At 35.4% G+C, this 23972-nt stretch overlaps 1 protein-coding gene across 1 annotated transcript; it reads left to right on the plus strand.

Annotated features, from left to right (window-relative positions):
- Positions 1–513: 513 nt before the first annotated feature.
- LOC125839928 (endo-1,4-beta-xylanase 5-like) lies at positions 514–20694 on the plus strand. The gene is made up of 7 exons (XM_049518892.1): positions 514–643; positions 18374–18408; positions 18619–18775; positions 19008–19180; positions 19254–19361; positions 19448–19594; positions 19686–20694. The coding sequence occupies exons 1-7, from the start codon at positions 514–516 to the stop codon at positions 20658–20660; spliced, it is 1725 nt and encodes a 574-aa protein (XP_049374849.1). The 3' UTR covers positions 20661–20694.
- Positions 20695–23972: the final 3278 nt, after the last annotated feature.

A 23972-nucleotide genomic window follows, 5' to 3' on the forward strand; every position in this document is an offset into this window, starting at 1 on the left:
AATACTATTGGATTTATATTCAAATATGATATACATGTGATAATTTGTAAGAAATAAAGTATGTCGAACAAGTAACGAGATTAGCTCTCTCACACGAGAAATCGCCTCTCACGTTGGGGAACGTGAAGAGATGAGTATCGTGGAAAAATTTGCCTATCTCTTTCTAAGAAGATCCATTATTGACTGCGGATTACATATTGAACAAAGTGCCTTCTAAATTATTTTCTTCCACTCTTTATGAACTTTAGACCGATCACAAAACAAACCTGAATGATCTACGACCGTGGGGTTGTGCAACATATATTAAAGATTGTTTTGGTGAGTTTGGTAAACTAAGTCCAAAAGAAAAGAAATGTATCTTTATAAGGTACTCTGAATGCTCCAAAGGGTATGTGTTCATTGATGAACTGGACGATGGAAATATTATAGAAATTATATCACTAGATGTCATATTCTTTAGAAAATGATTTTCCCAAAAAGGGTGAAATAGATGAATTAGAGCCTCTCTACGAAATGTTGAGTTCAAAAGATCAGGTAGTGTTGTCAGACATACTTGATAATTCAATGGATCAAGAAATGATTCCTGGTCCAAGTGGGAGTTATGAATCCCAAAATCCTATAGAGGAATCTGAACTTCAAATACGTAAGAGTACAAGAAAAGGGGTACCTGAACGATCTTATGAGATTAAGGACTATGTTTTCTTGGTATATCCTACATAATTGGATGAACCTAATTATGTAACTGAGGCCTTATCGAGCCCTGAAAGGGATGAATGGTTAAAAGCGATGAAAGAAAAATTGGAGTCCATGAAAACAAATAAAGCTCGGGATCTAGTTGACCTTCCTATGCAACGTAAAGCTATTGGGAATAAATGGATTCTCAAAGTTAAATGCAAATCGGATGGGTCGATAGAAAGACACAAAACACGATTGGTGGCAGAAGGTTTTACTCAAGAAGTTGGAATGTACTATGAGGAAACTTTTTCACCCGTTGTGAAGTTTACCTCCATACGATTACTTTTAGCTATAGTTGCACGTTTAGATCTAAAATTATACCAAATGGATGTGAAGACTATTTTTCTCAATGGAGAATTAAATGAGGAAATCTACATAGACCAACAATAGGTTTCGTTGTTAAAGGTCAAGAAAAGAAAGTTTGTAAATTGAAACGATCAATTTATGGCATAAAGCAATTTTCAAGGCAGTGGTACGTAAGATTTCATAAGGAGGTGATGTCATTTGATTTCACCATGATCGATGAAGACCATTGCATCTATGTGAAAAAGTCCAATGAAAAATTTGTAATTCTTTTTCTCTTTACTAGATGATGTTTTATTAGCTGGAAATAATTTGAAGTATGTGAAAATTATCAAGTCATGGCTTTCAAAATCATTTGATATGAAAGATATGGGTTTATCAGACTATATATTGGGCGTTAAGACGCAAAGAAATCGTTCCAAGAAATTTTTGAGTTTGAAACTTATATAAAGAAAATATTGGAACGTTTTCAATGAATAGTTGCAAATCCATGGATACACATGTAGCAACGGGTGAAACTTTCAGCCTTGAAATGTGTCCAAATATTGAAAAGAAAAGGAAGACATGTCTCGAGTTCCTTATTCTAGTGTTGTGGGGAGTTTGATGTATGTTATGATGTGTACTCTCCCCGACGTTTGTTATGTTGCGAGTCTAGTTAGCAGGTATCATCCAATCCTGGAAGAGATGATTCAAATGTTGTAAAGAGAATATTTCTATACTTGAAAGGAACGACAGATCATACACTTTGTTATAGTGGATCTGATTTGTTCATAAGAGGTTATACAGATGTTGATTGGGTTGGTGACCGGAATGATAGAAATCAACATCCGGTTATGCTTTCTTACTAAATGGTGGTGCTATTTCATGAAAAAGTAAGAAGCAAACTTGCACAACTCTTTCAACCATGGAACCAAAATTTGTGGCTTGTGCCTCTGCAGTACAAGAAGTTGTTTGGTTAAAGTGATTCTTTGAGCATTTGAGTATTGCAAAGGATTCTAAGGGTCCCTTGATTCTATATTGTGATTGTCAAGCGGCTATCACATATACGAAGGATTCTAAATATCAAAGCAAGACCAAACACATTGACATCAAGTATGACTTTATGAGAGACGTAGTGGCAATTGGAAAAATAACTATACAATAGATTCCTACACGTGAAATGATAGCACCCTTTTACAAAGGTCATTTCTAGAGACCTGTTTGAAAAACATGTTAAGGCTCTAGGTTTGCGTAGAATATGATGATACTTCAATATTGTAAAATAACTTGATTGTTATAATATTCTCTTTTGTATAATACTATTGGATTTATATTCAAATATGATATGCATGTGATAATTTGTAAGAAATAAAGTGTGTCGAACAAGTAACGAGATTGGCTCTCTCTGTAACACCCCGACTTTTCAAAACATCTAAATTAACTCGTATATTCGTGGAAAGACAAGGAGGGTGAGTAATAAATTAAGAATGATGTGGTATGTCCTATTTTAAGTGTTCAAGTGTTGCATCTCAAGTTAGGTAAGTGGCAAAATAAAAGTTGGCGGAAGTTATCGTAATTTCCTTCTTAAAGATTTCTCTGAAATTTGGGTCAAATGTTTTGGAGGTTTTCTCCCAATCTATAAAGAGTTATGGGGCCCACAAACTATTGAATCGAAGGTCTACGAGTCTAGTTTCCAACGCATCAAACCATTCATCATATGACTTCAGAATAGAGAGATATTCGCATTTTCGTGGGACTGCGCAAGCAGGCACGTGAGGTGGGGCCCTAGGTCGGTGGAAAGTGTATATATCTTCTTCTTCGAGTTTTTTCTTCATTTTAAGCTAAATATACAGAGAAAACATAGAAACCCATTTTTAGGATCAAGTGAAATATAGATTTTCTCGACGTAAGTCCTTGACGAAAGTTGTTCTACGCGTTGGGCTCATCATCGTGGTATAATTTGTTTTATCGATTGCGTAGCATATCACATTTTAGAGTTGGGACAACAGGGGTTTGAATATATTTGAAGGTTTTGAGGTGAATTACGAACCTAAGATCGAGGTAAGACCCTTCTTTCATCGACTCTAGCTTTTATAAGCAGCAAATAGCAATTTGCGACGGAAATACATATCTTTTATTGTATTGTCATGGTATTTTTTTATTTTATGTGTTGATTATGGTCCTACCTTGTTGTAGTATCGAGGGAGTTATGAGTTAAATTCTTTAGGCCACGTGAATTTAGTGAAAAAGGTATGTTAAGGCTATTCTCTTCCTATGGCATGTTTCCTTAAAGCTTAGGAGCAATGTAATTGAGTTGTTATCGTTGTTATACTTATAGCCATTATTGTTGATTGTTGGCTGCTCGAGTGCGTATAATCCTCTCTTATCGGGATTCTTATTCAGTAGTAACATTCGTATGTAGGACACGACTTAGAGGCTATTTGTATAGGTTGCCTATAACTAAATTGCTCACTTTTAGCTGTTGGATTGTTATTGCTGCCTTTGGGCTATTGTTGTTAGCTGCAGGAATGTGATCTATGCCTAGCAGGGTTATGTTCTACCTACAGGGCTATATGGATGCCTAAAAGGGCTATGAGTTGCCTACGGGGCTATATTGATGCCTAGAAGGGCTATGAGTTGCCTACGGGGCTATATTGATGCCTAGAAGGGCTATGAGTTGCCTACAGGGATATATATTGACGCCTAAGAAGGTTATGTGCTTCCTACAGGACCATGTTGTTGCCTAAGAGGGCTATGTTGTTGCCTAAGAGGGCTATGTGACTGCCTGCGGGGCTAGGGGACTACCGATAGGGGTATACAGGTTGATTGGCACCTTCCGGGCTTATGGGGGCCTGAGTAGGTGGTCTTGTGTGCTGTTTGTACCTACCGAGCTTATGGGGGCTTGGTTAGGTTGTTGTTTTTATTATTTTTGATAAATTTAGATTTAGAAGCAGGTCAGTACAATTATCTTATCCTTAATTTATTTATCAGATTAGTCCAGTATATCAGGATACCTCATCATAGTCTATTGCCTTTCATACTCTGTACATTATTTTGTACTGACGCCCCATTGCCTTGGGGGCGCTGCATTCATGCATGCAGGTCCTGACAGATGACCGAGTAGACCTCCATATCAGCAGGATTGACTTTTATCCGATTGGTCAGCCTCTTTCCTCCGGAGCTGCCAGAGTTGGGAGGTTTGTTACCTTTTGTTGTATATATTCTCATGGGTAGGCTGGGGCCCTGTCCCACCAATTTTTACTACTCTTAGAGGCTTGCAGACTAGTGTGTGGGGTTTATAGCTACGTTATGGCCATGTTGGCCTATGTTGTTGGTTTGCTGAAGCTTGTGAGCTGTTTGATGTATTGCACTGATATTTACCTGTTTTTAGTTTTGGTATAGATATCATGGTGGCCTCGACGGCCTAATCAGGACTTCTGTGCTAGTTGGATATTTCTTTATATGAACTCTTGGGAGTAGCTGGTTCTTTTGTAGATCTGTTGACATGGGCCTTGCCGGTCGAGGGCTTAGTTTTAAGCCGAGATATACTTGTTTGTTTTCTTAATTGCATCTGACTGCCATGCGCTAATAGCAAATGGTTCAGCAGGGTCGGCTCGGGCCTGAGTTTTGGCTTTAGGAGTCAGTTGCGCCCTTTGAGTTTGGGGCGTGACACTCTCACACGAGCAATCGCCTCTCACGTCGAGAAACGTGAAGGGATGAGTTTCGTGGAAAAAATTGCCTATCTCTTTCTAGGAAGATCCATTATTGACTACGGATTACATATTGAACAAAGTGCCTTCTAAATTATTTTCTTCCACTCTTTATGAACTTTGGACCGGTCACAAAACAAACCTGAATGATCTACGACTGTGGGGTTGTGCAACATATATTAAAGATTGCTTTGGTGAGTTTGGTAAACTAAGTCCAAAAGAAAAGAAATGTATCTTGATAAGGTACTCTGAACGCTCCAAAGGGTATGTGTTCATTGATGAACTGGAGGATGAAAGTATTATTGAAATTGCATCATAAGATGTCATATTTTTTGGAAAATGATTTTCTCAAAAAGGGTGAAATAGATGAATTAGAGCCTCTCTACGAAATGTTGAATTTGAAAGATCTGGTAAAGTTGTCAAACATACTTGATAATTCAATGGATCAAGAAATGATTCCTGGTCCAAGTGGGAGTTATGAATCTCAAAATCCTATAGAGGAATCTGAACTTCAAATTAAGAGTACAAGAAAAGGGGTACCTAAACGATCTTATGAGATTGAGGACTATGTTTTCTTGGTATCTCCTACATAATTGGATGAACCTAATTATGTAACTGAGGCCTTATCGAGCCCTAAAAGGGATGAATGGTTAAAAGTGATGAAAGAAAAATTAGAGTCCATGAAAACAAATAAAGTCCGAGATCTAGTTGACCTTCTTTTGGAACGTAAAGTTATTGGGAATAAATGGATTCTCAAAGTTAAATGCAAATCGGATAGGTCAACAAAAAAACACAAAGCACGATTGCTGGCAGAAGGTTTTACTCAAGAAGTTGGAATGTACTATGAGGAAACTTTTTCACCCGTTGTGAAGTTTACCTCCATACAATTACTTTTAGCTATTGTTGCACGTTTAGATCTAAAATTACACAAAATGGATGTGAAGACGGTTTTTTTCAATGGAGAATTAAATGAGGAAATCTACATGGACCAACAATAGGTTTCGTTGTTAAAGGTCAAGAAAAGAATTTTGTAAATTGAAAAGACCAATTTATGGCCTAAAGCAATTTTCAAGGCAGTGGTACGTAAGATTTCATAAGGAGGTGATGTCATTTGATTTCACCATGATCGATGAAGACCATTGCATCTATGTGAAAAAGTCCAATGAAAAATTTGTAATTCTTTTTCTCTTTACTAGATGATGTTTTATTAGCTGGAAATAATTTGAAGTATGTGAAAATTATCAAGTCATGGCTTCCAAAATCATTTGATATGAAAGATATGGGTTTATCAGACTATATATTGGGCGTTAAGACGCAAAGAAATCGTTCCAAGAAATTTTTGAGTTTGAAACTTATATAAAGAAAATATTGGAACGTTTTCAATGAATAGTTGCAAATCCATGGATACACATGTAGCAACGGGTGAAACTTTCAGCCTTGAAATGTGTCCAAATATTGAAAAGAAAAGGAAGACATGTCTCGAGTTCCTTATTCTAGTGTTGTGGGGAGTTTGATGTATGTTATGATGTGTACTCTCCCCGACGTTTGTTATGTTGCGAGTCTAGTTAGCAGGTATCATCCAATCCTGGAAGAGATGATTCAAATGTTGTAAAGAGAATATTTCTATACTTGAAGGGAACGACCGATCATACACTTTGTTATAGTGGATCTGATTTGTTCATAAGAGGTTATACAGATGTTGATTGGGTTGGTGACCGGAATGATAGAAATCAACATCCGGTTATGCTTTCTTACTAAATGGTGGTGCTATTTCATGAAAAAGTAAGAAGCAAACTTGCACAACTCTTTCAACCATGGACTTGAATTTGTGGCTTGTGCGTCTGCGGTACAAGAAGTTGTTTGGTTAAAGTAATTCTTTGAGCATTTGAGTATTGCAAAGGATTCTAAGGGTCCCTTGATTCTATATTGTGATTGTCAAGCGGCTATCACATATACGAAGGATTCTAAATATCAAAGCAAGACCAAACACATTGACATCAAGTATGACTTTATGAGAGACGTAGTGGCAATTGGAAAAATAACTATACAATAGATTCCTACACGTGAAATGATAGCACCCTTTTACAAAGGTCATTTCTAGAGACCTGTTTGAAAAACATGTTAAGGCTCTAGGTTTGCGTAGAATATGATGATACTTCAATATTGTAAAATAACTTGATTGTTATAATATTCTCTTTTGTATAATACTATTGGATTTATATTCAAATATGATATGCATGTGATAATTTGTAAGAAATAAAGTGTGTCGAACAAGTAACGAGATTGGCTCTCTCTGTAACACCCCGACTTTTCAAAACATCTAAATTAACTCGTATATTCGTGGAAAGACAAGGAGGGTGAGTAATAAATTAAGAATGATGTGGTATGTCCTATTTTAAGTGTTCAAGTGTTGCATCTCAAGTTAGGTAAGTGGCAAAATAAAAGTTGGCGGAAGTTATCGTAATTTCCTTCTTAAAGATTTCTCTGAAATTTGGGTCAAATGTTTTGGAGGTTTTCTCCCAATCTATAAAGAGTTATGGGGCCCACAAACTATTGAATCGAAGGTCTACGAGTCTAGTTTCCAACGCATCAAACCATTCATCATATGACTTCAGAATAGAGAGATATTCGCATTTTCGTGGGACTGCGCAAGCAGGCACGTGAGGTGGGGCCCTAGGTCGGTGGAAAGTGTATATATCTTCTTCTTCGAGTTTTTTCTTCATTTTAAGCTAAATATACAGAGAAAACATGGAAACCCATTTTTAGGATCAAGTGAAATATAGATTTTCTCGACGTAAGTCCTTGACGAAAGTTGTTCTACGCGTTGGGCTCATCATCGTGGTATAATTTGTTTTATCGATTGCGTAGCATATCACATTTTAGAGTTGGGACAACAGGGGTTTGAATATATTTGAAGGTTTTGAGGTGAATTACGAACCTAAGATCGAGGTAAGACCCTTCTTTCATCGACTCTAGCTTTTATAAGCAGCAAATAGCAATTTGCGACGGAAATACATATCTTTTATTGTATTGTCATGGTATTTTTTTATTTTATGTGTTGATTATGGTCCTACCTTGTTGTAGTATCGAGGGAGTTATGAGTTAAATTCTTTAGGCCACGTGAATTTAGTGAAAAAGGTATGTTAAGGCTATTCTCTTCCTATGGCATGTTTCCTTAAAGCTTAGGAGCAATGTAATTGAGTTGTTATCGTTGTTATACTTATAGCCATTATTGTTGATTGTTGGCTGCTCGAGTGCGTATAATCCTCTCTTATCGGGATTCTTATTCAGTAGTAACATTCGTATGTAGGACACGACTTAGAGGCTATTTGTATAGGTTGCCTATAACTAAATTGCTCACTTTTAGCTGTTGGATTGTTATTGCTGCCTTTGGGCTATTGTTGTTAGCTGCAGGAATGTGATCTATGCCTAGCAGGGTTATGTTCTACCTACAGGGCTATATGGATGCCTAAAAGGGCTATGAGTTGCCTACGGGGCTATATTGATGCCTAGAAGGGCTATGAGTTGCCTACGGGGCTATATTGATGCCTAGAAGGGCTATGAGTTGCCTACAGGGATATATATTGACGCCTAAGAAGGTTATGTGCTTCCTACAGGACCATGTTGTTGCCTAAGAGGGCTATGTTGTTGCCTAAGAGGGCTATGTGACTGCCTGCGGGGCTAGGGGACTACCGATAGGGGTATACAGGTTGATTGGCACCTTCCGGGCTTATGGGGGCCTGAGTAGGTGGTCTTGTGTGCTGTTTGTACCTACCGAGCTTATGGGGGCTTGGTTAGGTTGTTGTTTTTATTATTTTTGATAAATTTAGATTTAGAAGCAGGTCAGTACAATTATCTTATCCTTAATTTATTTATCAGATTAGTCCAGTATATCAGGATACCTCATCATAGTCTATTGCCTTTCATACTCTGTACATTATTTTGTACTGACGCCCCATTGCCTTGGGGGCGCTGCATTCATGCATGCAGGTCCTGACAGATGACCGAGTAGACCTCCATATCAGCAGGATTGACTTTTATCCGATTGGTCAGCCTCTTTCCTCCGGAGCTGCCAGAGTTGGGAGGTTTGTTACCTTTTGTTGTATATATTCTCATGGGTAGGCTGGGGCCCTGTCCCACCAATTTTTACTACTCTTAGAGGCTTGCAGACTAGTGTGTGGGGTTTATAGCTACGTTATGGCCATGTTGGCCTATGTTGTTGGTTTGCTGAAGCTTGTGAGCTGTTTGATGTATTGCACTGATATTTACCTGTTTTTAGTTTTGGTATAGATATCATGGTGGCCTCGACGGCCTAATCAGGACTTCTGTGCTAGTTGGATATTTCTTTATATGAACTCTTGGGAGTAGCTGGTTCTTTTGTAGATCTGTTGACATGGGCCTTGCCGGTCGAGGGCTTAGTTTTAAGCCGAGATATACTTGTTTGTTTTCTTAATTGCATCTGACTGCCATGCGCTAATAGCAAATGGTTCAGCAGGGTCGGCTCGGGCCTGAGTTTTGGCTTTAGGAGTCAGTTGCGCCCTTTGAGTTTGGGGCGTGACACTCTCACACGAGCAATCGCCTCTCACGTCGAGAAACGTGAAGGGATGAGTTTCGTGGAAAAAATTGCCTATCTCTTTCTAGGAAGATCCATTATTGACTACGGATTACATATTGAACAAAGTGCCTTCTAAATTATTTTCTTCCACTCTTTATGAACTTTGGACCGGTCACAAAACAAACCTGAATGATCTACGACTGTGGGGTTGTGCAACATATATTAAAGATTGCTTTGGTGAGTTTGGTAAACTAAGTCCAAAAGAAAAGAAATGTATCTTGATAAGGTACTCTGAACGCTCCAAAGGGTATGTGTTCATTGATGAACTGGAGGATGAAAGTATTATTGAAATTGCATCATAAGATGTCATATTTTTTGGAAAATGATTTTCTCAAAAAGGGTGAAATAGATGAATTAGAGCCTCTCTACGAAATGTTGAATTTGAAAGATCTGGTAAAGTTGTCAAACATACTTGATAATTCAATGGATCAAGAAATGATTCCTGGTCCAAGTGGGAGTTATGAATCTCAAAATCCTATAGAGGAATCTGAACTTCAAATTAAGAGTACAAGAAAAGGGGTACCTAAACGATCTTATGAGATTGAGGACTATGTTTTCTTGGTATCTCCTACATAATTGGATGAACCTAATTATGTAACTGAGGCCTTATCGAGCCCTAAAAGGGATGAATGGTTAAAAGTGATGAAAGAAAAATTAGAGTCCATGAAAACAAATAAAGTCCGAGATCTAGTTGACCTTCTTTTGGAACGTAAAGTTATTGGGAATAAATGGATTCTCAAAGTTAAATGCAAATCGGATAGGTCAACAAAAAAACACAAAGCACGATTGCTGGCAGAAGGTTTTACTCAAGAAGTTGGAATGTACTATGAGGAAACTTTTTCACCCGTTGTGAAGTTTACCTCCATACAATTACTTTTAGCTATTGTTGCACGTTTAGATCTAAAATTACACAAAATGGATGTGAAGACGGTTTTTTTCAATGGAGAATTAAATGAGGAAATCTACATGGACCAACAATAGGTTTCGTTGTTAAAGGTCAAGAAAAGAATTTTGTAAATTGAAAAGACCAATTTATGGCCTAAAGCAATTTTCAAGGCAGTGGTACGTAAGATTTCATAAGGAGGTGATGTCATTTGATTTCACCATGATCGATGAAGACCATTGCATCTATGTGAAAAAGTCCAATGAAAAATTTGTAATTCTTTTTCTCTTTACTAGATGATGTTTTATTAGCTGGAAATAATTTGAAGTATGTGAAAATTATCAAGTCATGGCTTCCAAAATCATTTGATATGAAAGATATGGGTTTATCAGACTATATATTGGGCGTTAAGACGCAAAGAAATCGTTCCAAGAAATTTTTGAGTTTGAAACTTATATAAAGAAAATATTGGAACGTTTTCAATGAATAGTTGCAAATCCATGGATACACATGTAGCAACGGGTGAAACTTTCAGCCTTGAAATGTGTCCAAATATTGAAAAGAAAAGGAAGACATGTCTCGAGTTCCTTATTCTAGTGTTGTGGGGAGTTTGATGTATGTTATGATGTGTACTCTCCCCGACGTTTGTTATGTTGCGAGTCTAGTTAGCAGGTATCATCCAATCCTGGAAGAGATGATTCAAATGTTGTAAAGAGAATATTTCTATACTTGAAGGGAACGACCGATCATACACTTTGTTATAGTGGATCTGATTTGTTCATAAGAGGTTATACAGATGTTGATTGGGTTGGTGACCGGAATGATAGAAATCAACATCCGGTTATGCTTTCTTACTAAATGGTGGTGCTATTTCATGAAAAAGTAAGAAGCAAACTTGCACAACTCTTTCAACCATGGACTTGAATTTGTGGCTTGTGCGTCTGCGGTACAAGAAGTTGTTTGGTTAAAGTAATTCTTTGAGCATTTGAGTATTGCAAAGGATTCTAAGGGTCCCTTGATTCTATATTGTGATTGTCAAGCGGCTATCACATATACGAAGGATTCTAAATATCAAAGCAAGACCAAACACATTGACATCAAGTATGACTTTATGAGAGACGTAGTGGCAATTGGAAAAATAACTATACAATAGATTCCTACACGTGAAATGATAGCACCCTTTTACAAAGGTCATTTCTAGAGACCTGTTTGAAAAACATGTTAAGGCTCTAGGTTTGCGTAGAATATGATGATACTTCAATATTGTAAAATAACTTGATTGTTATAATATTCTCTTTTGTATAATACTATTGGATTTATATTCAAATATGATATGCATGTGATAATTTGTAAGAAATAAAGTGTGTCGAACAAGTAACGAGATTGGCTCTCTCTGTAACACCCCGACTTTTCAAAACATCTAAATTAACTCGTATATTCGTGGAAAGACAAGGAGGGTGAGTAATAAATTAAGAATGATGTGGTATGTCCTATTTTAAGTGTTCAAGTGTTGCATCTCAAGTTAGGTAAGTGGCAAAATAAAAGTTGGCGGAAGTTATCGTAATTTCCTTCTTAAAGATTTCTCTGAAATTTGGGTCAAATGTTTTGGAGGTTTTCTCCCAATCTATAAAGAGTTATGGGGCCCACAAACTATTGAATCGAAGGTCTACGAGTCTAGTTTCCAACGCATCAAACCATTCATCATATGACTTCAGAATAGAGAGATATTCGCATTTTCGTGGGACTGCGCAAGCAGGCACGTGAGGTGGGGCCCTAGGTCGGTGGAAAGTGTATATATCTTCTTCTTCGAGTTTTTTCTTCATTTTAAGCTAAATATACAGAGAAAACATGGAAACCCATTTTTAGGATCAAGTGAAATATAGATTTTCTCGACGTAAGTCCTTGACGAAAGTTGTTCTACGCGTTGGGCTCATCATCGTGGTATAATTTGTTTTATCGATTGCGTAGCATATCACATTTTAGAGTTGGGACAACAGGGGTTTGAATATATTTGAAGGTTTTGAGGTGAATTACGAACCTAAGATCGAGGTAAGACCCTTCTTTCATCGACTCTAGCTTTTATAAGCAGCAAATAGCAATTTGCGACGGAAATACATATCTTTTATTGTATTGTCATGGTATTTTTTTATTTTATGTGTTGATTATGGTCCTACCTTGTTGTAGTATCGAGGGAGTTATGAGTTAAATTCTTTAGGCCACGTGAATTTAGTGAAAAAGGTATGTTAAGGCTATTCTCTTCCTATGGCATGTTTCCTTAAAGCTTAGGAGCAATGTAATTGAGTTGTTATCGTTGTTATACTTATAGCCATTATTGTTGATTGTTGGCTGCTCGAGTGCGTATAATCCTCTCTTATCGGGATTCTTATTCAGTAGTAACATTCGTATGTAGGACACGACTTAGAGGCTATTTGTATAGGTTGCCTATAACTAAATTGCTCACTTTTAGCTGTTGGATTGTTATTGCTGCCTTTGGGCTATTGTTGTTAGCTGCAGGAATGTGATCTATGCCTAGCAGGGTTATGTTCTACCTACAGGGCTATATGGATGCCTAAAAGGGCTATGAGTTGCCTACGGGGCTATATTGATGCCTAGAAGGGCTATGAGTTGCCTACGGGGCTATATTGATGCCTAGAAGGGCTATGAGTTGCCTACAGGGATATATATTGACGCCTAAGAAGGTTATGTGCTTCCTACAGGACCATGTTGTTGCCTAAGAGGGCTATGTTGTTGCCTAAGAGGGCTATGTGACTGCCTGCGGGGCTAGGGGACTACCGATAGGGGTATACAGGTTGATTGGCACCTTCCGGGCTTATGGGGGCCTGAGTAGGTGGTCTTGTGTGCTGTTTGTACCTACCGAGCTTATGGGGGCTTGGTTAGGTTGTTGTTTTTATTATTTTTGATAAATTTAGATTTAGAAGCAGGTCAGTACAATTATCTTATCCTTAATTTATTTATCAGATTAGTCCAGTATATCAGGATACCTCATCATAGTCTATTGCCTTTCATACTCTGTACATTATTTTGTACTGACGCCCCATTGCCTTGGGGGCGCTGCATTCATGCATGCAGGTCCTGACAGATGACCGAGTAGACCTCCATATCAGCAGGATTGACTTTTATCCGATTGGTCAGCCTCTTTCCTCCGGAGCTGCCAGAGTTGGGAGGTTTGTTACCTTTTGTTGTATATATTCTCATGGGTAGGCTGGGGCCCTGTCCCACCAATTTTTACTACTCTTAGAGGCTTGCAGACTAGTGTGTGGGGTTTATAGCTACGTTATGGCCATGTTGGCCTATGTTGTTGGTTTGCTGAAGCTTGTGAGCTGTTTGATGTATTGCACTGATATTTACCTGTTTTTAGTTTTGGTATAGATATCATGGTGGCCTCGACGGCCTAATCAGGACTTCTGTGCTAGTTGGATATTTCTTTATATGAACTCTTGGGAGTAGCTGGTTCTTTTGTAGATCTGTTGACATGGGCCTTGCCGGTCGAGGGCTTAGTTTTAAGCCGAGATATACTTGTTTGTTTTCTTAATTGCATCTGACTGCCATGCGCTAATAGCAAATGGTTCAGCAGGGTCGGCTCGGGCCTGAGTTTTGGCTTTAGGAGTCAGTTGCGCCCTTTGAGTTTGGGGCGTGACACTCTCACACGAGCAATCGCCTCTCACGTCGAGAAACGTGAAGGGATGAGTTTCGTGGAAAAAATTGCCTATCTCTTTCTAGGAAGATCCATTATTGACTACGGATTACATATTGAACAAAGTGCCTTCTAAATTATTTTCTTCCACTCTTTATGAACTTTGGACCGGTCACAAAACAAACCTGAATGATCTACGACTGTGGGGTTGTGCAACATATATTTAAAGATTGCTTTGGTGAGTTTGGTAAACTAAGTCCAAAAGAAAAGAAATGTATCTTGATAAGGTACTCTGAACGCTCCAAAGGGTATGTGTTCATTGATGAACTGGAGGATGAAAGTATTATTGAAATTGCATCATAAGATGTCATATTTTTTGGAAAATGATTTTCTCAAAAAGGGTGAAATAGATGAATTAGAGCCTCTCTACGAAATGTTGAATTTGAAAGATCTGGTAAAGTTGTCAAACATACTTGATAATTCAATGGATCAAGAAATGATTCCTGGTCCAAGTGGGAGTTATGAATCTCAAAATCCTATAGAGGAATCTGAACTTCAAATTAAGAGTACAAGAAAAGGGGTACCTAAACGATCTTATGAGATTGAGGACTATGTTTTCTTGGTATCTCCTACATAATTGGATGAACCTAATTATGTAACTGAGGCCTTATCGAGCCCTAAAAGGGATGAATGGTTAAAAGTGATGAAAGAAAAATTAGAGTCCATGAAAACAAATAAAGTCCGAGATCTAGTTGACCTTCTTTTGGAACGTAAAGTTATTGGGAATAAATGGATTCTCAAAGTTAAATGCAAATCGGATAGGTCAACAAAAAAACACAAAGCACGATTGCTGGCAGAAGGTTTTACTCAAGAAGTTGGAATGTACTATGAGGAAACTTTTTCACCCGTTGTGAAGTTTACCTCCATACAATTACTTTTAGCTATTGTTGCACGTTTAGATCTAAAATTACACAAAATGGATGTGAAGACGGTTTTTTTCAATGGAGAATTAAATGAGGAAATCTACATGGACCAACAATAGGTTTCGTTGTTAAAGGTCAAGAAAAGAATTTTGTAAATTGAAAAGACCAATTTATGGCCTAAAGCAATTTTCAAGGCAGTGGTACGTAAGATTTCATAAGGAGGTGATGTCATTTGATTTCACCATGATCGATGAAGACCATTGCATCTATGTGAAAAAGTCCAATGAAAAATTTGTAATTCTTTTTCTCTTTACTAGATGATGTTTTATTAGCTGGAAATAATTTGAAGTATGTGAAAATTATCAAGTCATGGCTTTCAAAATCATTTGATATGAAAGATATGGGTTTATCAGACTATATATTGGGCGTTAAGACGCAAAAAAATCGTTCCAAGAAATTTTTGAGTTTGAAACTTATATAAAGAAAATATTGGAACGTTTTCAATGAATAGTTGCAAATCCATGGATACACATGTAGCAACGGGTGAAACTTTCAGCCTTGAAATGTGTCCAAATATTGAAAAGAAAAGGAAGACATGTCTCGAGTTCCTTATTCTAGTGTTGTGGGGAGTTTGATGTATGCTATGATGTGTACTCTCCCCGACGTTTGTTATGTTGCGAGTCTAGTTAGCAGGTATCATCCAATCCTGGAAGAGATGATTCAAATGTTGTAAAGAGAATATTTCTATACTTGAAGGGAACGACCGATCATACACTTTGTTATAGTGGATCTGATTTGTTCATAAGAGGTTATACAGATGTTGATTGGGTTGGTGACCGGAATGATAGAAATCAACATCCGGTTATGCTTTCTTACTAAATGGTGGTGCTATTTCATGAAAAAGTAAGAAGCAAACTTGCACAACTCTTTCAACCATGGACTTGAATTTGTGGCTTGTGCGTCTGCGGTACAAGAAGTTGTTTGGTTAAAGTAATTCTTTGAGCATTTGAGTATTGAAAAGGATTCTAAGGGTCCCTTGATTCTATATTGTGATAGTCAAGTGGCTATTGCATATGCGAAGGATTCTAAATATCAAAGCAAGACTAAACACATTGACATCAAGTATGACTTTGTGTGAGACGTAGTGGCAAGTGGAAAAATAATTTTACAATAGATTCCTACACGTGAAATGATAGCTGATCCTTTTACAAAGGTCATTTCTAGAGACCTGTTTGAAAAACATGTTAAGGCTCTAAGTTTGCTTAGAATATGATGATACTTCAGTATTGTAAAATAACTTGATTGTTATAATATTTCTCTTCTGTATAATACTATTGGATTTATATTCAAATATGATATGCATGTGATAATTTGTAAGAAATAATGTGTCGAACAAGTAACGAGATTGTCTCTCTCACACGAGCAATCGTCTCACGTTGAGGAACGTGAAGAGATGAGTTTCACCACCATATTATGCCTTGTTTTACGATCCAGACAGAAGTTTCTCCAAAAAAATGAGTTTAAGGATTACTGAAGTGAGAAACTAAGGTTAAACATTTGGAGGTGTTTAGACCAAGGTCTGTATGATGTTGAATAATTGAAAGAATGAGACACATACACCAATATAAGGTGTAAACATCGTAGCACATGTGTCAAATGATCAATGGGTAAATGAAAGAATGGTTGTTTGCTTGTTCATTGTGTGAGACCCCGAAAGGTTAAAATGACTTTTCAATGAAATGACCTTTGACCTTTTACTGTTTCTTGAAGGTTCGATAAGTGTTGCTACTTTAGCATGTTACTAATAGCCATGAGAGATTCGGCAATGCAATACATGTCTAAGAAAACAGTTGATATGGAACAAATAGATTCGAGTAGAAAGGGAAAATGATTAAAATGAACAATTCAACTTGTATACATAAGCCGGCTATTACACTCGAGTGTAATTGTGTGTATAACATTAAACATGAACTCGAGTTCACCTCTTTAAGAGTTTGAGGGATCGAATAGGTAACTATTGAAGTAGTGAATGACGTCTGGGGTATTGTGAGTAATAATGTCCTTAAAATAGTAGTGAATTCTTTCCACATGTAATTGGATTCCTATGTAGGGCTTGTAAAACCTTAAAGGTAAGCTCTTCATGCTCAAAGGTCAGACGAACTATTTGTCGTATGAATTGTGTGTCAAAATGATGTTGTGTTGGCTTGGGTCTTATCCACCATGTGCGAAGTGGGAGATGTATGTTTTTGGGTCATGGGTCGCCCATGTGGACCAACCCGACCCAATATGTTTTGCCCTATCCAATTTAATTAATTGATTAATTAATTAATTGCATAATCCTTTTAAAAGGATAAAGGAGAACAGTTACACTATAACTATTCAACCTCCCCTTAAAAGACTCTTAGTGGGAGTCACATTGGAAAGGGTGAGAACGTGAAAGGAGAAGATAGAAAGAACAAAAACAAAAACAGTAAACAATATCACTCTTAGATCAAAGACATCCAACAAAAGGACATTTAGTTTGTAAATCAAACTTTGTTTCCTAGTGTGATTCAATGAGGGACTTGAAGTGCAATCCTGTCAAAGTAGCAAAATCAACGACTTCCGCTGCAAGTTACAAGGTACACATCTTGTTGTTGTTTTGCCTTTAAAATTCCTTCAAGTGCTTTCCAGTCTTACCACAAATTATTGAAACAAGACAATTTTGAATCAGTTTTAAATAAATCAAAGAAGGCGGAAAATAGACAATTTATAGGTTCATATGCATAATACCTTTCCTTCAACATAATCACGGGACTCGAGGGGTACCTAATACCTTTCCTTCAACATAATTCATTACTCGGATTTTTAGTTTGTAGACCAATAAAATAAAGCGTCAACTTTTTTTTTATTAGAGATTAAATAAGGTAACTTGGAACACTAAAACTCAATTCCAAGTGACGCCTCTAATTTAATAAATAATCTTTTTTCAAAACATCTTTTTAATTAGAAAATATATGCATATGACAAATTTATCAATATTTTTAATATATACCTCAAGAGAATTAGATCAATATTTAATTCGGATTACATGACAAAATATGTGACAAAAAAATAACAGGACGGGTTGATAATGTTTATATCCTCATGTGGTGCTTCCTTCCTAACATCATTAATTAACAAGCTATTAATGGGACATAAATACAAGTAAGAAACCTAACTATTGTTTCTCTCCTTCAAAAAATAATGATGATAATTAAGGAAGCCTGTACAGAAGTAGGAAAATGAAAATTATCTTAGTTCAATTAATGCATTAATTACTCTTGGCTTACGTTGCAAATTTAACATTAAAATTAAATCGTATTTATGCATAAATTTTATAGAAATTGTTGAGAGTTGTTGAACAAACCGTTAAACAATATGTTGATGTTAATGTGGAGAAAGAGTCCATTATTTTGGACCTTTTTTTTGTTCCTCTTCTTTGCTACCTCTTCCCTCGCTAAACACCGTGGTATTTTGTTTGTCCTTTTCTTGTTTCGATATGTTTTTTACATCTTGAATTCGTCTCTTATTCTTCTATTTTTCTTTCAGTCAGGAATGTTTATGATCATTCGGCTTGGACAGAGGTATTAAAGTCCAAATAAGTTGGAATCAACTATGTTTATGAATCATCAGTGATCATATTTTTTCATTTAAATTTATCTCAATCTATATTTAAAAAAAGTACTATAATAGATATTATGTATATTTCTAAGAAGTTATAATACAAAAAAAATAAAATATTCTTTACATGAATTATGATATTAAAACTTAATCATGTCTTGATTTGTTGATAGTGTCAAGCAGAGCCAGTGGCACAACTTTACAATGGAGGAATATTAAGAAATAAATTTCCTATATATCAACCGGTCAAAGATATCAATGGAGACATGGTTGATTCACCTACTTTATCCTTGGAAAATCTGTCTCAAGGATCAATTTATTCCTTCTCTAGTTAAGTTTCATAAATATCGATCGGTATTATTATTATTATTATTATTATTATTATTACTCTCATCGTTATTGTGTTGTTTTTATGATCTTATTATAGTTTTGTTGCTAACATATTACTCCATCCGTATCATTTTTTTAGTCTAATTCAAAAGAATGTTATACTAGGAACAATTTACTCCCTTTCTTTGTCCACTTTTATTTGTCAACTTTGCTAAAATTGGTATTTGCGCAGGTTGGGTGAGAGTGAAAAATGTAAATTCTGCTTTAGTAACAGCTACAGTAAAGCCAGACAATAAATATGCAAAATGTATAGGAAGTGTTATAGCCAAGAAAGGATGTTGGTCTTTTCTCAAAGGTGGTTTCCTTTGGGATTCAACTTCCAATTCTTCTGAGATAGATTTTCAGGTATTTATTTATATTAAGTCATGTTTTTACCTTTCCAAGTGAAAAATTACGTATTCTTTTTAATCTTTTGCAGAGTTCAGATCGGACTAAAAAGTTTGTGGAGATAGAGATTATTAATTATTCCTTACAGCCATTCACCGAGAGAGAATGGAAATTAAATCAATTTGAAGGGATAAAAACGGCAAGAATAACTAAGCACAACATTTATAACTTATTTGACTCAATTAAGTTATAGGAGTAGTAATTATGTAGCTGTCTGTATTTCAGGAAAGGAAGCGCGGTGTTACAATACATGTTGTTGATAAAAATGGATTAAGGGTGCCAGGAGCAGCAGTTAAATTAAGCCAAATCTCAACGGATTTTCCAATTGGAACTATGATATCGAGAACCATTCTGGGAAATTTGCCTTATCAGGTCTGTTTTTTTGCTTTTATTTCTTGATGAGTGACATTTGAAATGAGGGAAAAATTTGTTACATTAAAGAGAGAGAATAATGTTATTTCAGGAATGGTTCCTCAAGCGATTCAAAGCAACAGTTTTTGAAAATGAGCTCAAGTGGTACAAGACAGAGCCACTACCTGGGCAATTTAACTATACTGTAGTGGATCAGATGATGAAATTCGTCCGAAAAAACAAACTTATAGCCAGAGGACATAACATGTTTTGGGACGACCCTGTGTATGTACAAGATTGGTTGGAAAACATGACGGTTCCTCAACTACAAAGAGCGATGAAATCTAGAATTAAAAGTGTGATGAGTAAATATAGAAATGAGTTTTTTCACTGGGATGTGAACAATGAACTCCTCCACTTTGATTTTTATGAGAAAAAACTAGGACCTAAAGCTACTTTGGATATGTTCAAGAGTATGCAGCGCGAAGATCCACTAGCAACTCTGTTTCTCAACGAATACAACATTGTTGAACGTTGTGACTCGAAAGCCAATGTGGACAGGTACATTGATACGTTCAAGGAACTCAAGAAGGGCGGAGTGAAAGTGGCTGGTATTGGGCTAGAGAGTCATTTTTCTGCACCAAACCCCGCTTTCATGAGAGCTGTTCTTGATAAATTGGCAACCCTAAAGCTTCCTATTTGGCTCACAGAAGTGGACGTTAGCAGTATGTATGGACTGGAAGAACAAGCTGTATTCCTCGAGCAAATTTTGCGAGAGGCATTCTCACATCCAAGTGTGAATGGGATCATGCTTTGGACAGCTCGTAGCCCAGGAGGTTGCTACCAAACATGCCTTACAGATGAGAAATTCCAAAACTTGCCAACAGGGGATGTTATTGACCAACTTTTACTAAACGAATGGACAACGGGGACTAAACGTGGCAAAACAAATGAGTTTGGTTCCTACAATTTTCGAGGTTTCTTAGGCGAATTCAAGGTTTCAATCCTTTACAATCGCACAATCGTTAATTCTACCTTCTCACTAGGCCATGGTGTCGATACTAAGCACATTACCATTCATGTTTAGCCCAATCTAGTCAAAATATAATGTACCTCTCAATAAATTGAACAAGAATTATTTCACTTTTTATGTTTGTATGCTTAAACAAACTAGATTTAACTCATGCTTTTCTCAAAATCTTGATTTCTATCCCATTTAAAATTTTGAGTATAGAGATTATATTTCAAATTAATTTTCACAAAGTATACACTCTCAAATCACATCTTTGGTTTCATTTGGTTTTGCCTCACATTTGGTTGACCCCATGTCACTTTAATTCACCTTATATTCAGAGGAAAAAACGAGCGACTAGTTATCGTTTTACTCTTGGTACTAGTTGGCTTAAAGCTATAATTATTTATCATGACGAAAATGATATAACCACAATTTTATCATTATGAATTGTCAATTATTGTGACTTATAACAATTTTTACGTAGTTTTAAATATATAAATTTTATATTAAAAAAACATGAAGATTTCATACTCAAATTCACAATCAAATGTAAATTGTTTGACTCTCGGAGTTCAAATTGTGTCACATAAATTAAAATAGGAAAAATCGTATGAAATAACAAACTATTAATTCAAAATAAATGTTATAACCACAGTTTCATTTAATTCTAATCTGATCCATAGCAAACACTTTGTCATTAGCCTCTCTCCCCAGAAATCTCGCTCACCACCCTCCAGAAATCTCGCTCGCCACTCTCCCTCGTCTCTCTCACTCTATACAAACACAAATGTATAAATTGTGTTTGTGTTTGTATAAAGCGAGAGAAAACGGTATATACAAATACATATATTTTCGTCCTATACACTTATAATTATACAAATACAGATCTTTCCCTACCAAATCTCTTTTGCCTTTCTCTCTTTCTCTCTTTATACAAACACAAATTATATAAATTACAATTTATAATTTGTGTTGTATAAAGTGAGAGAGAGAGATTTGATATACAAATATTTTATTTCGATTCAATTGTATACAAATTCAAATTTTATGCAGATATACAAACACAATCATTGATACATATGCATATTAGTTACATATATACAATTATCCAACCGATATACATATACAATCGCTGCACTTTTATACAAACGAGATGCATGCATGCGATTTATACAAATCTGATGTTCCATAGCAAACATTGCTATGAAGCGCAAATACAAAATTGTAGCTATAGAGCGCTAATATAATTTTTATATTTGCTAAACCTAAAATTTACTCATTAAAATATATGGAGTATTTTTAATTTTTTTTTGGGCAGATGGATGCAGGGGTGGCTCAATATATATGGAGGCCTACAGCAAGATTTTAAATAAAGACCTAAAATCTAAATAAACTTCATATGTATTTATTTAAAATTTATTTTCTTAGACTTTTTAGATGTAAGCAATTAATAAAAAAAAATTAATAAATGATTTCCTTGGAAAAAAATTATTCCAACCATTAGTTTTAGGTAAGATTTTATCCATTCAATGTCGAAAAATATCATTTTACTAAGACAATCATTATATGAATTGTTAAGATGATTCTATAAGTAATTAATTGACAAATTTTAAGTAAAAATAGGAGTGTTAGAACCATTCATTTTACTAAGACAATCATTATATGAATTGTTAAGATGACTCTATAAGTAATTAATTGACAAATTTTAAATAAAGATAAGAGTGTTAGAACCATAAAATATGATTCGAGAAGTTGATAAGTTGGTCCACACTTTAATATGCTTGTTGTAATACTTGAAAGTTTAAGAAGATCTAAGAAAATAATTTGCAATTCACTTTGTTCAACACTTTTTGGTTATTGATTCATATTTTTGACAGAGTGTTATTCTAACATATCAAAAAAATTAAAAAGGAGATTACTAAAGGAGTTAAAAAGAATAAAATGATTTCAAAATAATTCACAATGTTCATCATTTTTCAACAATTGATTCATATTTTTGACAAAATATTACTTTAACTTATAAAAAAAATTGAAGAAAAAGAGTACAAAAAAGTAAAAAAGTATCAATATTAGCTCAAAGAATATAAGAAGGCAAAATATTATTTTCTTGATTTCTTCTGTTTGGATGGGGTTAAAGAAAATAAAATAATATAATTTTTTAAAAACTTTTTTATACTTTTTATTATAAATAACTAATTTTTTCTATAAAAAATTAACATATAATTTATTTTTGGTAAAACTTTGAGGCATATGCCTTATATTTTAGGAAAAACTACATAATTACACATACTTCAATACCATATTTACTATTATTACCTATACTTTCAAAATATTACGTATCTTTCCACTAATTAGGAATTTTCAACCATATATTGAGGAAGATACACTTATATACATGTATTTTTGCTACCAGATACACTAAAATAGGGAGAGACATGAGCGAGAATGGGGAGGGAGGCGAGCGAGATTCGTATGTATCTCAGATACATGTAAATCATATTAGATACACACTAGATATATGTATATTTGCATGTATATGAAATACCAGATACATGTGAGAGTGGCGAGCGAGAGTTGTTATGTAATCCCAAATACATGCGAATCAGTTTGGATACAATGTATCTAGAACAAATTTGACCCTATGCATCATGAGATACATGTATTTAGATGTATATGAATGTATCTAGACGCACAAACATATGGTAAGATACATAATTTTGCAAACTAAAATACATCTAAGTAATTAGCTCATAAACCAGTGGGATTTATGTAAGTTCCCCATTTTCTTATAGCATCAAGTCGACCCAAGATGAATGGGGTTGTCACAGGATGGCTCAAACATATCATTGTCCTAAAGCCAAATTCAAATTGATGCCTTAAATTTTTATTTTTTTTAAAGTTTATTGTACATAATCACTTTTAGAAGAAAAATGCTCGACTTCTCGATATTCGTGATGATAAAGTCTACCTATATTTTATCTCTTTCAGATCTTATTCGTGAGATTACTTTCTCCAGACCTCATTTGCGAGATTTCACTAAACATGTTGTTATATAAAAAAAAATTATATTTTCTTACAAATAATACTCAGTATTTTTTTAAAAAATATTTATTACATATTATTTCTTAAAAAATATATGAACGCCTCAAATTAGGAGATTTAAGGCTACCGAGGTTTGGGTTGGGCCGTTAATGTTGAAGCAAATCATTTGCATACGGATGAATTAGGCCATCGTGTGATCAATGATCACTAACACACAATTATTAACTTTAACTATAAGGGAGATAGAATAAGTGACAATTTTCATGTGCATTCATATGCTAAATAATTTATATATATATAATTTGTTAAATCATCAATATGAATATTATTATTAGATATAGA

This window comes from Solanum verrucosum, unplaced genomic scaffold (genome assembly GCF_900185275.1).
Source record: "Solanum verrucosum unplaced genomic scaffold, falcon-dt-bn FXZP01000177.1, whole genome shotgun sequence".
Classification (NCBI taxonomy): Eukaryota; Viridiplantae; Streptophyta; class Magnoliopsida; order Solanales; family Solanaceae; genus Solanum; species Solanum verrucosum.

Coding starts and splice junctions, on each gene's coding strand:
- LOC125839928 (XM_049518892.1), top strand. CDS start 514: ATGTTGAGTTCAAAAGATCAGGTAGTGTTGTCAGACATACTTGATAAT. Junction 18,776..19,007: donor ATCAATTTATTCCTTCTCTA/GTTAAGTTTCAT, acceptor GTATTTGCGCAG/GTTGGGTGAGAGTGAAAAAT. Junction 19,362..19,447: donor AATTTGAAGGGATAAAAACG/GCAAGAATAACT, acceptor TCTGTATTTCAG/GAAAGGAAGCGCGGTGTTAC.